This window comes from Protopterus annectens, chromosome 13.part0 (genome assembly GCF_019279795.1).
Source record: "Protopterus annectens isolate FY-2018-M chromosome 13.part0, PAN1.0, whole genome shotgun sequence".
NCBI classification, from domain to species: Eukaryota; Metazoa; Chordata; order Ceratodontiformes; family Protopteridae; genus Protopterus; species Protopterus annectens.
In genome coordinates, this window is record NC_056747.1 from 936515555 (window position 1) to 936532007 (window position 16453).

Sequence of the window (16453 nt, forward strand, 5' to 3'; positions counted from 1 at the left end):
TGGGAAACAGAAAATTTACCCCAGGACTGCCCCCTGTACTACTAATGGACAGAGACAGCTCCTAAATGCTTTATCCATGCATGGGTCCCCTCAAATTATCTATGGTATAATCCCAGTTATTCTCAGTAGGAATAAAAGACAAGTATTGACCATGGGATGGGTAAGGCAAATCTATGACCAACTGGAACAGATTATTTTGAGGACAAAAAGGGAAATTGCCTAGGCTTAATGTGGCCTACAAGGGCAGCTAGCTAGCACTTACCTATGAACCTATAAATGGTTGCATTAGTAACAAACACATGTTGTGTCTTTTGGCTTTTTCCCGGTTACGGGTCGCCACAGCGGAACTCCGGTCCGCTAATGATTGGCAGTTGATTTTTACGTGCCGAGTTGCCAGCCCGGATGCACAACCTTCACCGAAGGTACGCCCATTCACGCCCGTCTCCACGCAGAAGTCGCTCTAGCTGAGAATCGAACCGGACAGCGTCTTACTGTGAGGCGACAACGCTACCGCAGCACCACCACCGCGGATATTAGTAACAAACACATACTGGTTGTTATTTTGTCATAAGTATTACAGACTATATGAAACTGTACTTAAGACCCTTAACCTATCTCAGTGGTGCTTAACTGAAGAGACAGTAAAACCTTATTAACAGACGGCACTTCACTGACCTCTTAAAAAAGAACTCAGAATTGCTCACGGAGATCAGGGAAGGTAGCTTGTTCCACAAGACCTGGGAAAGGTATGCCAAAGATAGCTTATACAAGGCCTCAATACATTTCGGTGTGCCTCTACATGCTGCTCATCTGAATATTTGAAGTGTATAACCAAGACGATAAAATTGTTTTTTTCTCTAAAAACTGCATTTTACCCGATTTTGGCCTACCACTCAAGTGTGGGGTCATTTATTGCACTGTTGTGATTATTTTGCTGCTTGTGTATCTCTGCTACCTTTAAACTACAACAAAAAGAAAAAAAAAAAAAAAAATCTTGCATTTTTTCCCACTTTCTGAAAGTTAAAGTTCAGTTACAGATTTGCTGTTCTGAACTGTTTGTAAGTTTCTAGAAGGCCAGTGCTTGCTTGGGCTAAAGGGAAGTCTCTGTGTTCACCAGTGGGAGTGGTTAACACTGAACAGCCTGCCTGTCCCTGGAGGAGTAGTTACTACCTAGAAGCTGTAGTATTATTGGCCATTTTGGATCAATTCTAAACTCCTTGATCTCTCTCTCTTAAAACCCTACAACTCTCTTTTTGTGTGGTTTTGCGCATTGAGCAGCATCGGGCAGCACCGCCTAAACAGGTTTAAACTATTCCAGGCTCCACAAAGTCTGCTCTTCACTTTTTCTCTCAGAACTGTTCAAACTCTCAAAGTAATCACTCTATTCTCTTTCTAAAGCCCTGCACTTGCTCAGCTCTTATAAGGAAACACTAACTAACTAAAGCACTACACCCTCCTTGACTTCTCATAAGTATTAGACTCTAGATTGGTCCTTCCTGATCAAGTGAAAAATCAGTTCCCTTCCCTAATCTGATCAGTAAAAAAACAGTTCCCTATACTAATCTGGTATGTCCAAGGGTCAGTTTCAAGGTTACTCTCCAGTCCAGCTGGTGAATCTGGGAATTTTGAGGCAATGTTACAATTGCCTTATGTACACAGACAAACCCTCGCCTCCTTCCAACAAACTCTAATACATGTGAGAGATGCAGTTACACAGCCAAACTGGAAGCAGAGCTCTCTCAACCCAAGACTGGCACAGTCAGTCTGGAGGAAAAGGTAACCACCCACACCACAAATCCAGTCTCACACAGACCTATTGCATCTGCATACCCAACACATGAACACACAAAAACATACTCGGAGGCTCTAAATAGAAATCTGCCTAAACAGCAAAGACCTCCTAAGCAGATATCCAAGCAACAGCCACCCCTCAACAATACCCACAAATCACATATCTAACAAAATCAGTGTGCCTCACAGTCACAGCCTTTAAGGCCAAACATACACCAAATACACTTGTTATAGGGGACTCTATTGTCCGGCACCCTGACGTCCCACTCACCAGACTGAACAAGGAGAAGGTCACTGTAAGCTGCCTGTCGGGTGCCAGGATCCGCCACATAACGTAAGCACTCCGGTCACTCCAAAGCAAGTACAAGTATGACTACATCATTGTCCATGCTGGTGTGAATGACCTGAGACGTACCTCCCTGGACTACATGAAAAGAGACATAAAGGTGCTCTCTGACCATGTAGCCCAGGCTGGTATGACCATGACCTTGAGTAGCATCTTGCCCTCACCAAGAATGATGCCACAGTATAAAGACAAAATGATCAGTTTCAACAATTGGCTAAAGTATTGGTGTCATTCAAAGGGGATCCAGTGTCTGTCAGCCTGGGATGACATGCTCGACAAGCCACGTTGCTTCGCTAGGGACGGCTTGCACCTGTCACCCTTAGGCTTTCGTATACTGGCCAAGGCTCTTGCCACCCCATAGTGCTTTTTTTAGGCAAGGCTCAAAGGACAAACCCACCTCCATAGACAACCCAAAGATAAAAAAACTAAAGGTAATGCTACTCAATGCCAGAAGTCTAAACCTCAAGATGCATGCACTTGAGACTCTCCTCAGTATGGAGAAAATCAATGTCTGTGCAGTAACAGAAACCTGGTTCAAGGCTCCTGAGAGCACCCCAGCACTACCAGGTTATAACTCATACCATGCGTTTCGGCCCCAAAACTCGGACCGAAGCACAAAAGGAGGGGGAGTATCTATATTGATCAAAGATACCTACACCTCCAGGTTAGTGGCACTGTACGAAGCATCGGAAACCATCCATGTGCAACAGCGGGCAAAACTGCCTTTCAGTTTGTAGCCTGCTACAGAACACCCTCCCTATTACAGGAACCCCACTTGGCATTCCTGAGAACACTGGAGAATATGAAGGTCTCTCCAAACACTATGTTATTGGGTGACTTCAACTACCCAAACATTGACTGGGAAAACTACTCAAGCCCAAACACCCTCGCCCAATGGTTCCTTGAATTTATAAACTCTAACACAATGGAACAACTGGTTACCACTCCCACAAGAGGGAACAACATACTGGACCTGGTCATCACCAACATGGGGACTCCATGTTCCACACCAGAGGTAAACCAGTCATTCGTAAGATCAGACCATAAACAAATTTCCCTGGACATCCATATCCCGTGCCCCCCCATCAGCCAAGGAAATCACTTTAAAGAATTTCTCAAAAGCCAACTTTGCACTTCTCAAGACTGAGGTGGAATCCTTCAAAGCCCCTGGGCCAGAGGATAATACAGCCCAATCCGCAGAATCCTTTACAAATGCATTCTATGAGCACCTGCAGGAATGCATGGATCCTGCTATCCCAAATAAAACCACGACTCACTCCTCCAAAAACAGGAGACCGGTCTGGTGGACCCTGGCCATAAATAAGCTATACAACAGGAGGAGGAAGCTACTACATGACAGAGCAAAATCCCAAAAAGGGAAGGCATCTCTGATCAGTATTAACAAGAAACTTCGATCCCTCATAAAATCATCAAAGGCCAGTTTCGAAAGAAAAATTGCCCTAGACACTAAAGATAATCACAAGGCCTTCTTTAGTTATGTCAGGAACATGGGTGGAAACTCTCACATTCGGCGCAAACTCCGCCCCCCCCAAATTAGCAAACGCTAATCCCAACTGAATGTAACCTCCCTGACATCACAGATGCACAGGTGAAAGCTGCCCTCTCCAAAGCAAAAAACACAGCATCTATGGGACCGGACAGTGTCCCAGGCTGTGTCTTACATGAGCTCCAAGAAGAACTGAACCCTCACATTAAGTCACTGTTCAAACTTAGCCTTACTACAGGATATGTACCCAAAGAATGTCGTACAGCTACAGTGGTCCCACTCCACAAAGGTGGTGCCACAACGGACCCCGGAAACTATCGCCCCATAAGCCTGACTAGTCTGGTCTGTAAAGCTATGGAGCGTATTATCATGGAACTCATAAACAAAGACATTGGGAGCCTCCAGACACTGGACCCTACCCAATTCGGCTTTGTTAAAGGCAGATCTTGCCTCTTAAACCTAGATGATTTATTTGAAACAGTTACCAAAGCCATAGATGAGGGCAAGGTAGTCCACACTGCCTACCTGGACCTCACAAAAGCCTTTGACACAATATCCCACTCGGGCATCATAAATAAGCTTACCCGCTTATATATCAACCCCTATATCACAAGATGGGTTGCAAACTGGCTCAGAGATAGAACCCACATGGTCAGAATCGCAGGTGCCATGTCCAAATGCAAACCAGTTACAAGTGACGTCCCACAGGGCTCAGTTCTGGGACCTCTCTTGTTCGGTATGTACTTCTCTGAGGTTCAGGCTAACACGGGGGGGGGGGGGATTATGGCTGACAAAGTTTGCAGATGACTACAAACTCGGGGCCATAATTGAATCTCCAGCTGACACAAGCATCCTCCAAAAGGGTCTCACAGAGACGGATGCTTGGTGCCAGAGCCATGGCCTCAAGCTAAATGCTAAAAAGTGCATAGTCATCCACTTTGGGAAAAACAAGGTGCCCACAAATTACCACATAGCTGGTAATCCATTAAGTAGGGAAGAAGTAATTAGAGATTTGGGGACCAACGTAGATAGTAATCTCTCCTTTGATAATCACGTTGCCAAAGTGGTTAGAAAGACCTTCTATATAGCCCACCTTATCACGAAAGGGTTTGCATCTAGATCAAGAGAGGTCATTGTGCCCCTCTACTCGTCACTCATCAGGCCCATAATTGAATACAATGCCCCTTTTGGGATGTACCTTACCCGACACCTGCAGCAACTGGAGAGACCCCAAAAGTACCTCACCAAGAGGATCATGGGCTACAAACAGATGTCCTATGCAGCTCGATTAAAGAAACTCCAGCTCTACTCAGTTGCTTACCGCCTACTCAGAGGCGATCTATGCCTGACGTACAAAGCCATGTCAAACCCAGAATTAATGGACATGCTCCACCTCAAAAAATCCAAGTCCCTTAGAGCTACACGCTCCAGGGACCTAAACCTCAAGACAAAAATAAATAGGACATGCTGGAGGGACAGATTCATTTCCCAGAGGCTCCCCTCACTCTGGAATAGAATCCCAATTCATGTTAGACATAGCCCCTCACTGATCCTCTTCAAGCGAAATTTGGACGCGTGGATGGGAAATCGCAAATTCACTCCTGGGATCTCTCCTGTGTCCCTGCTAGACAGAGGGACAGAAAAGGGTACCTTCTGCGACCTACTTTACAGAGGCACAGTAGGCTAACCTAATAGGGAGGCGGAAGCCAAATACACTCTGGCTAGGCTTATAAGTGCCCTAGGGCAGACAGCCTAGTATCTACCAATGAACTTATAAGACATAGGGAATGGCACAGAAGATGCCAGTGAAGATTTAAAATACACATCTAAATGCAATCAGCAGCCAATGCTGATTTTGCAAAACCAGAGTAATATAACCAGTTGTGGGATGTAATAATCTTGCAGCAGAATTTTAAACTTGCTGCAGATAAGCCAAGTCACTAGTCCAATACAGAAGGGGGTGCAATATTCCAAGTACATCATAAACTAGGGCCTGAACTACTTTTTCTAGGTCTGAGGAGGGAATAAGACTGATCAGGAATATATTACTAAGGTCAAAATAGGTTGCCTTGATCTGGTCCTAAGCTGGAAGGAAAAAGGATGGTTTGAGAACAGATGAAACCTGGTCCTCAAGTGTAAGCCCAGATCACAGAAACTAGAAGCATATTTCGACTAATTTCCCCCATAAACTATTAACTGAAAGAGCAGACAAGTGAAGAATGGACACAAGCAAGAGAAAATATGGCTTCATTTTTTTTTTTTGTGGGCTTGACCTTAAACCAGTTCTACAAAACCCACTGTATACTTTTTCCCCAAACATTCATTTGATATAGTGAAATCAGGAAAGGAATCAGAGGAAAAGCAGAGGTACAGTTGGATGGTATTTGATAATAAATCTCTCCCAATAATGACCTCTCCCAATAATGACCTCCTTTAGGGGCAACGTATAAATCATTAAGAGTAGCAGAGGCAGAATGGAGTACTGATGCACCCCATATTCCACAGGGAAGGAGCTAGAGGAGTTTACCCCATACATAACTATCTGGGGACATCCCAAAAGATAGCAAAACCATTTGAGTATCATCAGCAGGTCTGAAAGAGGGTTGCTCCAATGTTATGCCCAAGTCTAAAACTGGACTGAGAAAGCTATAAATGGCCACAATACCTAAAATAAGAATACATCTCTGTATAAAACATCTTAGCAATTACACTCTAATACTAAAGAAATAGTACAGTACAAAATATTGACCTTTGTGCCATTTTCACAATGCCTTTACTGCAAAGCAATACAGTAATCACCACAATAGAATAATACTGTGAAACATAATTAACTTGTCAAATAAACATCAGTAGTTAAAATGTGCAGCTCAGGTCACTAAGAACACTTGCTGCAAACGTTCAGTAGTCAACACACAGAAAATAGATGCAGCAGTTAAAGAGACAAAACCTCTACCAATAATACCTTACGCAAATGCATATAGTCAAAGAACACAAAACTAGACACATTGTTGCATTCAAAAAAAATGAAGGTAAAAGACTGGAAACATAAGATCCATAGTAGGAGAGAGACACACACACACACACACACACACACACACACACACACACACACACAGCCTCAACCTCTTAGTACAAAAAATCTAGACAAGGTCTAAATTCATGGGTGGCGGGGGCAAAGGTCCAAAACAGGGTCCGATTTTAAATATTGCTCTTATAAACTTAGAAAGTTGCCTGAATAACAGGATTTGTATTGGAATGCATTTTAAAAAGGATATGAAGTCTGACAATCAAATGCATGTCATTATATAGTGAGTTCCTTCCTCAATATTTGCTTGAAAACCACACATTTTACGAGGAACAGACTAAAATTATGAAGAAAAAATCTGGAAGTATAAGACACACACACCTCAAATGCCATTGATCTTGTGTCACGAGTAAAATACTGTGATAAACGTTGAACTTTGCATAATGCCAGCCAGATAATTTGTTCTTTAGCAATAGTACTACCAATAAATGTGTCGTTGTGACTGTCCCTTATTTCCAGAGATAAATACATGGAATATTACCATTCACTATCTCAAAAGACTGTAACGGGGTGCTGCATCAGCTGTCACCGGCTCACTATGAACATCAACAGCTTAAGCCACTTGTTACTGTCTCAGCAGTATTCCAGAAAGGCTACAAATTTTGTTTCCAAAAGTGCCACACATGGTGGCACTCACTACAGCAGGGATCCCATTAGAGTACCCACCACCATGTAGATCTTGCAACTGACATTCACCATTCAAAGTCCGCTACCACTAAATACAACATTTTAAGGAACACAACTGTGCTACAACGTAACTAGAATTTTATTATTTACCAGAAAACAACGTTGACAACCAGGTGAATCAACACACTGTGTACAGGCTTTTCCCACACCAAAACTGATTGAATGTAAGTCATGACAGGTTCATAGGGGCCCAGCAATTCCAACATCTGGACTTTGACAGCCTGCACTCTGCTTTCTCGCTCAATCGAACCCGGACGGCTCCGCAAACCACTGCCCACAACCGCTGGTACCGGTGGGTCCATTTCGGCAGTATCGTCACAATATAGCGCCATCTTCATTGACCACATCCACACTCCAAAGCTTTAGCTATTCAACCACCAGCTATAGTACCGGCTTGAAGTGCCTGCACCCAGCACAGCAGGTGAACGTTAATTGGCGCTCCAAAACGCTACCTGTCAAAGAACTTCAAGCAGCCACAACATTTTAAACCAAAAGATAAAAGGATCAGTTCTCAGCTCACGGAAGAAACCATCAAATCTGAAAACGCTGTTGGAAAAATGAACAGTGAAGTTGTGTCTTGTAGTCTTACGTCGCAACCCCAATAAACTACAACATAATAATTACCCTGACTACCAACACCTTTTCCTATCCCATCTCCAACCACATTAGGGCCCAAAGTAACAAAATGACATATCCCTAGTTGTCGCTTGGGTGGACCTAAACAAGGCAAACCTGCTTTGATAGACTACAACACCAATTACTAAAGACGGGGGCGGGCTATACCATATTACAGTGTCCGATTGCTTACAATATGGCGGTTAACTTGTAATAGTTTTGCATCATGTGACCCAATTTCTGCTGCTGAATACTGTAATAGGATAGAATGTGGTAGGAATTTGTTCGTTGTTTCGTAGATGTTAGTTAGCTGTTAAAGTTAGCGCGTTTGCGCCGTTGCTAAGCGGGATTGAGTGTTGTTATTGTAGAAGCTGTTCATAAAAAGACGTAAGAAACGTTATTAACGGGTGAAGGCAACGGTGGATTTTTTCAAATTACTGAATGTGCCGGTATGCCTCGGGAAATCATCACTCTGCAGTTGGGTCAGTGCGGCAATCAGAGTAAGTAAATGTTTTTGATGTGCTAAGGCCTAATTGTTGTTGCTGAAATGTGTTAATACTGCTTGTTCTGCATGCGTGTACTTGGCTATTATGTCATTTATATTTTTAAATTGGGTAGCTCTTCTGAGCTGCTCCTATTCAGGAGATACATACATACAGAAGGACGGAGAGAGAAGAGCTGCACAAGTGGTACATAAGCCAACAAGAAAAGAAGAAAGACATGTAGGTAGCAAAATTGGTAAATTAAAAAAAAAATCCATTCATGTATAGCTTAGGAAGGAAGATCTACAAGGTTGTTCTAGAACAGTTAAATGGTCCATAGACCCCTTTGTGTGTGTGTGTGTGTATATTTGTATGTATTTTATTAAAACAATGTGCAGCTCTATATAAGCAGCATCTGTAATTGGAAAGCCAAATGGACAGACTCAGTCGTGTATATAGAAATTAGAATTGTAGAAACTTGATATGGTGCAGAATATCTGCATGGTACAAACATATGGGTAAAATCTGCGGTGGTAGTGCTGCTGTAGTGTTGTCGCCTCACAGTAAGAGATGCTGTCCGGTTCGATTCTCAGCTAGAGCGTCTTCTGCGTGGAGACAGGCGTACCTTTGTTGAACGTTGTGCGTCAGGGCAGGCAACTCGGCACGTGAAAATCAACTGCCAATCATTAGCGGACCGGAGTTCCGCTGTGGCGACCTCTAACCGGGCAAAAGCCGAAAGACACCAACAACAACAAACATATGGGTAAATCATATTGTGTTCTTGGATCTTATAAAAAGCTGCATCTGGTACAGTGTGAGTATGAGATGTTGGCTGTAGTTGTATGGATACAGCATGCAATTATATGTACAGGCCATCTCAAGATATATGGTCTGTTTATGTTAGTAAAGTTTATCTTGATCTTTACTTACTTATAGGCTGGCTTTAGGCAAAATGGAACCCTAGGAAGTGGTCTTCCTAATGTCCCCCCCCCCCTATAATCTCCCTATCCTGGTCTCTCAGTACTGTCAAGATTGCTTCTTTTTAGAACGATGGCTATCTTTAAAAAAAAAAAAAAAAAAAAATTTTATATATATATATATATATATATATATATATATATATAAATTTTTTTTTTTTTTTTACACCATGTTTTTTCCTCTGTCACTTCATCATACCCTAACTGGCCAACACTTTACTGAATTAAGCTATGGGTCTGGGGTCCAGTAGACTCCTCGAGAAACAGTAGTGGTCTGGATGCTCTGAGTTGTGTTTTAGAACCCCCCCCCCCAATCCTTAATTGGTGGAGATGATTAAGGCTACAAGCTTATAATAATCGGTTTCTTGTAGCCCAGTATTTGATTTCCTTAACCTTCAATTGCCCACTGTATGACTGAGCATGTCCCTTAATAAGACTACTCTGGGGCAGTTGGCCTCTGCTATCTTCTTGAGGGCATGCCCGTTGGCTACCTGTGAACCTAGAGCCAGTGATGGCCTGAGCAAAAATCATGAGTAATTGAAGAAATATCACTTAACTTATGTCTGCAGCTTAATACTAAAAGATAAGTTTCCAATAATCTGAGAATTGTCTAGGAATAGTGTTCCCCCCTTAAGTCGTTCCCTTTGATGAAAGGGAGAAAGCAAATGGCCACAGTAATGCATTTCAAGTTGATGACAGATTTCCACACCATGCCTCCTCACCCATGCTAGCAAAAGATGGCCCCATTCTTTGTACCCCTCTAATGCTAGACTGGGACAACAGTAAAAGAAAAGAAAAAATGGCCACAGTAATATAGTTAAACTTGTTACTGTCTGACATACATATGCAACATGTTTCCTTACCTCTCCCCTCAAAATATAGCCACATATATATGCTTTTGCCTTCTTGAATTTGAAGAGTACAAAAATGGTGATCGTAGTAATGTTGCAACTTACTTCTCAATGACAGTACCCTGCCCCAAGAAAAGCTACAGCAACCTTGTGTACGAGATTTAATATATTGTAAGTGCTTTCGTTCAGTAATTGAACTTCTTCAGACAAATAACAGTACCAAACATCTGAATTTAAATATTCTGCCATCAGTCACATGACAAGCATTAATGATGTGATATACACACCCCCTTCCACATTAACGAGTAGTACAATACAAAAACCATTATTATCTATCCAAACTTTTTCAGTTTTAGTAGACAAATTGAACCCAAATCGTTGAGGTAGGGAAATTTATAGGCATTTAACCGGACTTGCCATATCAGTTTTAACCTGTCCAATTTTAAAACTAGTGGGCCACCTCTTTCATCTTAATAAATCTGATCTATAATTCTAAAGTTGAAGGAGTGACCTGGATTAAGTAAAATATATTAGCTAGGGCATTTTCAACTTTCCCTCTGTTAATGCTGTAAATATGTTTGTAAACACATTCTTTAAACTTGCACTTGGTCTTACCCACATAAAGTCCCACACATCTTTGGCATTTAGCAAAATTTATGACCATTTTGGAATTACAATTGTATCTCTTATTAGTACTAAACTTTCTATTCCCTAAAAGGAAAGTCCTACCAATGTCCATATGTTTACAATACTGGCACACTTCACATTTAAACATGCCAGGGTATCTAACAATAACCATACTCTTTCTCTCCAAAATACATTTCAAATATGGTACATTGTGTGACACTGCTCCTGTCAAGCCAGTTCATTGACTGTATAACTGTGGTAGAACTGCAGCAAGGTTCACTTTTATGCACAGATGGTCTCTATACTCGTAAATTGCAACCACTCTGATTGTGTACATGTGCTTCTGATGTCTGATTGTGACTTTGTGGCTGTAGCAAGGTATTTAGAGCACGCTTCACGCAACTGCACATTAATCCAGCAAAATTAGATTAATATCTGTTTAAATTAAATTAATGACAACAGGGTCATTCTGCTATAGACAGCCTCCATACCCAACTGTAATAGCCAGTTTGTGCAGACATATCTGATTGGAGGAGGAGATATAATAGTGATAGTAATGTATTTCAAATTAATTTCAAAGACACAAATGTTCACTGATCATTCAAAGCCAGATTAACTGTTCAACCTGAGCAAACTGAAGCAAGATCAGTCACTTTCATCCACAGCCAGCAGTTATAATTACTTTGACTGTGTGCACATTAGATGTTTGTATTAAACATGTCCACACAGTAATGTAATTTAAACTTTGTTTCAAATAGTGGCAGCAAGAAAGTGTTCTAACTTGCTTCAAATATACATTAGTTTTGCAAAGCCATAATAATGATTTAAGTAAGTAAATGATAGGGTCTGTTATTTTAAACCTCTGGTTACTCCTTTACTTTGACTGTGAACGCCTCAGATACCCAATTATAATGGAAAAATAAATTACTATGGCCATGATTTAACTTCCTGTATACAAATGCACATTTGTCCTGAAAAGCCAGAATGATTAACTTGAGTAAATGATCCGTCATCCATAGACTGCCCCTCATACTTGGCAATTACAGAGACTTTGTGTGCTCTTTGGATGTCTAATTATAATAAAAGGAATAAAAAAGGCAGCCATAGTAAATTTATCTGTATTTCATTTTATTCAGTGTGTAAGCCAACTATAGTGTGAAGTATTCCAACTTGCTGCACACAAATACAGATTAATCCTATAGCTCTCATACATGCAGAATAATAGTTTGAAGGAGTGAGGTTTAAGGGAAGGCGGGAATTAAGCAATTTAAGTAAAGTTGGTGTGATTACACATCACATGTATTCTTTTGTAACTGGGGACATGTTAGTATAGTTTTTTTATAAATGTATGTTTGCCTGTTTCTTGAGTGATAATTCAGTAGTTGTGTTAAAAAAAAAAAAAATCCTATAGCTGTCAAACCTGTTTTAAGAATCAAGGACAAAGACCATACATAATGGCAGACAAAAGTCCAAAATCTGGGATAGAGTTCAGCTAAAGTTTTGCATTTCTAAAAGATATGGAATCTGAAACTTAAGTCTGTGTCACTACCACATAACTGCAGCCCTCCGTTTGTCAGAAATCTGCATGTCTTCCACGGAGAACAAAAATATGGAGCAAATTATGTGATATTTTGCAACTTGAGGAAGTTCAGAGGTATCTTACAAAGTTCCCCACACACATCGGGTTATTGCCTGATAGGGTTTAAAAAAAACTTGCCCATTCTCATGAGCATTTGTTTGTAGATCTCTTGGCTCTCTGACTTGCAGACTTCCAACATTGTTGCAGTTTCACCATAGCCATTACTTTCAGTTCAAGTTTTCTGGGCTTTCTGCTCCTTCCCACCTACCATGGCCTAGATAGGGGATCACAGAGCTGTTGAGGCCTTAAAGGCTTTGCAGTTTATGTAGCTCACACTGGGTGATGTTTGGCAGTAAGCTACGAAAAACTAAGCAGTTTGCAGTAGTTTCCTTACAGTGGGCCACTTCTATGGCATCTTGTGCCACAGCAAGGTCATTTACTTCATGATCGGAAAGTTTGAAAAATGTTCTTGCTGAGTGGTATCCTAGGTGGAGGCTTGGTCTCGTATGCCTAAGACTGGCCAGGGTTTGAAATTGCTAGCGGATTTCCAGAATATATTTCCTATAGGGAGTTTTTCCCCTAGACAGTATGATTTTTTTTTTTTTAATGGTTTGTGCCCCCCCCCCCAAAAAAAAAAAAAGTGTAATGCAATCTATAGTGAATCTTTCAGAACCTTTAAATTGGGAAATGGTCCGGTTATCTAGCTGACTGTTGATACAAATCTTCTATCATCCTTCTCATCTAGTGATTTGCTAAAGAGTTTATTACCCCTCTTCAGTGTTACTTTAACAACATTTTCCTAACCCACTTAATTAGAATCTCCTTTAACTTTTTCTGAAGCAAAAATGTTTATTTTGAAAAAAAAAAACACTTGTTCATAGTACTGTTGAATTCCTTCCACTCTTGCAACTGAAGTCTATGTTTCATCAAATCTTCTGAAGCTCTTAGTGTTTTTTTTTTCCTCTGTAGTTCAGCATCTCTTCACACTGTCTCTCAAACTTTCCTACAAAAGTAGAAAGAAGCAGTTATTCCCATTACTAAATGCAGCAAACCAGAAGTATTTCCAGTTGTAGGCTAGTCTGTTTTTCCACATCTTGGTAAGCTGCTATGAAAGTCTGTATATAAAAGTAATTGACTCCTTGTATTAATACAGAATTTCCCAATTCACCAATATGGATTCCTGAAAGAAGCATTTAAAGTGCCATGTTCACACCTCCTACAATTACACGTACTAAGATCAGCAAGGGCTCCTTTAATGTGTATTTCTATTGTTGATTTGACCAAAGCATTTGCTGATGAAAGCCATACCCTACTACTAAATTGGCTGGCAGGTTCCAGCTTCCTCAGCTGAACATGAAATTGGTTCTTTAGTTACTTTTCTGATGGAACTGTGACAATGTGAGGTATTGCTAGCCATGCCAGGAGAAGTAGGGCAGTGGATATGTAACATATGCCAGGACAGCTAGCTGGAAATTAGTAAAGAATTATATATTTGAATATCAAACTAATTTGTACAGATACTTGTGCTGAAAATGTATTTGTAAACCTGCTTGTGTTAGTGTGCCCTGCTGGACAGAAACAGAAATGTACATATATTATTGTAACAGTTGAAAGGAATATATTGTGACGGAGGATACTGGAGGAGAAGAGGTTGATCAGAATCCAGCTGCAGCTAACTTTGAAAAAATGTTCTGAAACTAAATTACTGGGCCTAGGCCATAAATATTTCATCTTACAGTTCTCAATGCAGCTAGAGACAAAGTGTCTGTACTAGGAAGTTTTCTGTGTCGTCTTTGGTGTGAACTAATTGCTACTCTGGAAGGGTGGAAGTTTAAAATTTTTTTATGACTTCAGAAGCTGCAACAGATCTGAGCAAAAGTGTGTCTGTGTGTTTATTGACACACATGCTAAATCCTGTCAGTTTTTAGCAATGGGGATAGCATGGGAACTAGAAGTCAGATGACCAGCTGTATGTGATGTCATTCTGTAGTCTAGGACAAAAATGTGTTTACTGTTAGATGAGACTGAAGTCTTTTTGCAGTCCTTTTTTGTAACCTGACAAGAAAGGACCCCTCGCCTACTTCATCTTACCTTACTCTGGTAAGTGATCATGAAATAGTAATTCTTCAAATCATTCAGGGAAAATATAGTGAGATTTGAGTACTGTTTTTCTGTGTGTGAGTCAATTCATTTGTGTTATTTTAATATTTCCTGTGACTAGATATTTAATATTTTCATGTTCTTCCATTATTTATTATTAAATATATTTAAACCAGGAGTGTCCAGCCCGCGGGCTGCATGCGGCCCTCAGAGCTCTTCCCCACGCCCCTTAAATTAAATAAATTTTTAAAATTAATTTCACTTTTTTTTTGTCAGCGCGTTTTGCTCTTCTTCTGCGCACAACTTTTCTTTTTTTTTTTTTTTTTTTCACCAGCCAGCGTCTTTCGGTGGTATCTGCGCCTTTAAAAAAAACCGTTGTTGATTTTTAAAGAAAAAAAGGGAAAAGGGAGATCGATGCGTGGCGTAGAGGAGGATTTATTTTTTTTTATTATTTTAAGTAAGTGACACACTACACCACACACTACAAACAAACAAGAGGAAGGCTCCTGAAGGCTCAGCTTTATTTTATTAATTTATTTTAGTAAAAGACTCCATCCACAATGCCCAAGTGATACACAAATATCAAATAATTGAAATTAAAAATTTAAATGTTGTTCTGTTTTATTAACAAATCAATCTCTGAAAAACATTGAAGAATAAAACGTGAAAGCAGTGATTATTATCGATTATTTATATATTTTTTTGATCAGTACTATTGTAAAGCTAGCTGCTGTCTTAGTTAGAGCAATGTAATTACTTTTTCTTTTTTTTTATGGTCTGTGTTGCCCGTATATGTTTTTTTTCAGTATACATGTAAATATATAAAAAGTATCAAATTCAAATTTTTTTTCATCTGGGGTGTAATAACCATGCAAGTTAATGAATCTTCCAAGGGGTTTGCTTTTAGTCCTTTCTATATGGATTTGATAATAGAATGTTCATGTTTGTTATTTTGAAGATTATTATTCATCATTCATAAGCATAGTTGCTTATAGGGTTGTTTTTACATTCCTTCTGACTTTATGGTATGGGACATCTAAAGAAGTGCTGGGCATTTGGGCAGACTAGTAGAGTACCGGCAACAATGTACAACTGAATGTCAAAAGTTTGTGGTATTCAAACCTGCAAATATGGTTGTGCAAATTGTGGTATTCAAATTTACTTGTAATCATAATTCTAATTTTATTACGACGCCACATAATAATAACACTATGGTACTACATTCCAGCAAAGCTGCTTGTGTTCTGTCTTTCTGTTCCTTTTTTCTTTCTTCTTTTTGAAGAAAAAACACAGTTTATATATACTATACTAATGCTTTTCTATAACACAAGATGATGACTTGCCCATAATTATTACAATTACATTTTTAACATAAGCATGGTAGATGTTCACCTGTATTATTTATTAATTTATTTATTGTTCAAATTATCCTACAATACAGCCACATTTTTTTTTGCTCTGAGTTAATTTTTTTTTGGTCCTCACCTGCCGATGCCCCCCACCATTTTTTTTTGTAAAATAATACCTTTGCCCTTGCAACTGAAAAGGTTGGACACCCCTGATTTAAACTTTTCATTGTGGCTGGTCTTTTAGAGAATATTTTAACCATTGAGCGTACTACATCTGTTTGGTGACGCACTGTGGCCACTCCTGAAAACCTTACTGCATTGGTCAAACACTATAATTGGTATTAATATTAATTTCACTGTGTAGAATTGTGTACCCTTGCAAGAGCCTTAGAGTAGCTGTCTTTGTAGTGTCTGGTGGCAGTGTAGCTTCCTTTATAATCTGGGAAGAAGGGGGCAT

At 40.1% G+C, this 16453-nt stretch overlaps 2 protein-coding genes across 2 annotated transcripts in view; one reads left to right on the forward strand and one right to left on the reverse strand.

Moving 5' to 3' along the window:
- RETREG3 (reticulophagy regulator family member 3) overlaps positions 1 to 8183 on the reverse strand; it is a 552961-nt gene extending 544778 nt beyond the window's left edge. The window contains exon 1 of the mRNA XM_044054705.1: positions 7507 to 8183. Coding sequence (XP_043910640.1) covers positions 7507 to 7763 — 257 coding nt within the window. The 5' untranslated portion in view covers positions 7764 to 8183. The remainder of the gene's footprint in view (positions 1 to 7506) is intronic.
- A 91-nt stretch (positions 8184 to 8274) lies between these two features.
- TUBG1 (tubulin gamma 1) overlaps positions 8275 to 16453 on the forward strand; it is a gene marked incomplete in the record, with an annotated part of 407143 nt that continues 398964 nt past the window's right edge. Inside the window, 1 exon segment of the mRNA XM_044054706.1 lies at positions 8275 to 8531. Coding sequence (XP_043910641.1) covers positions 8483 to 8531 — 49 coding nt within the window.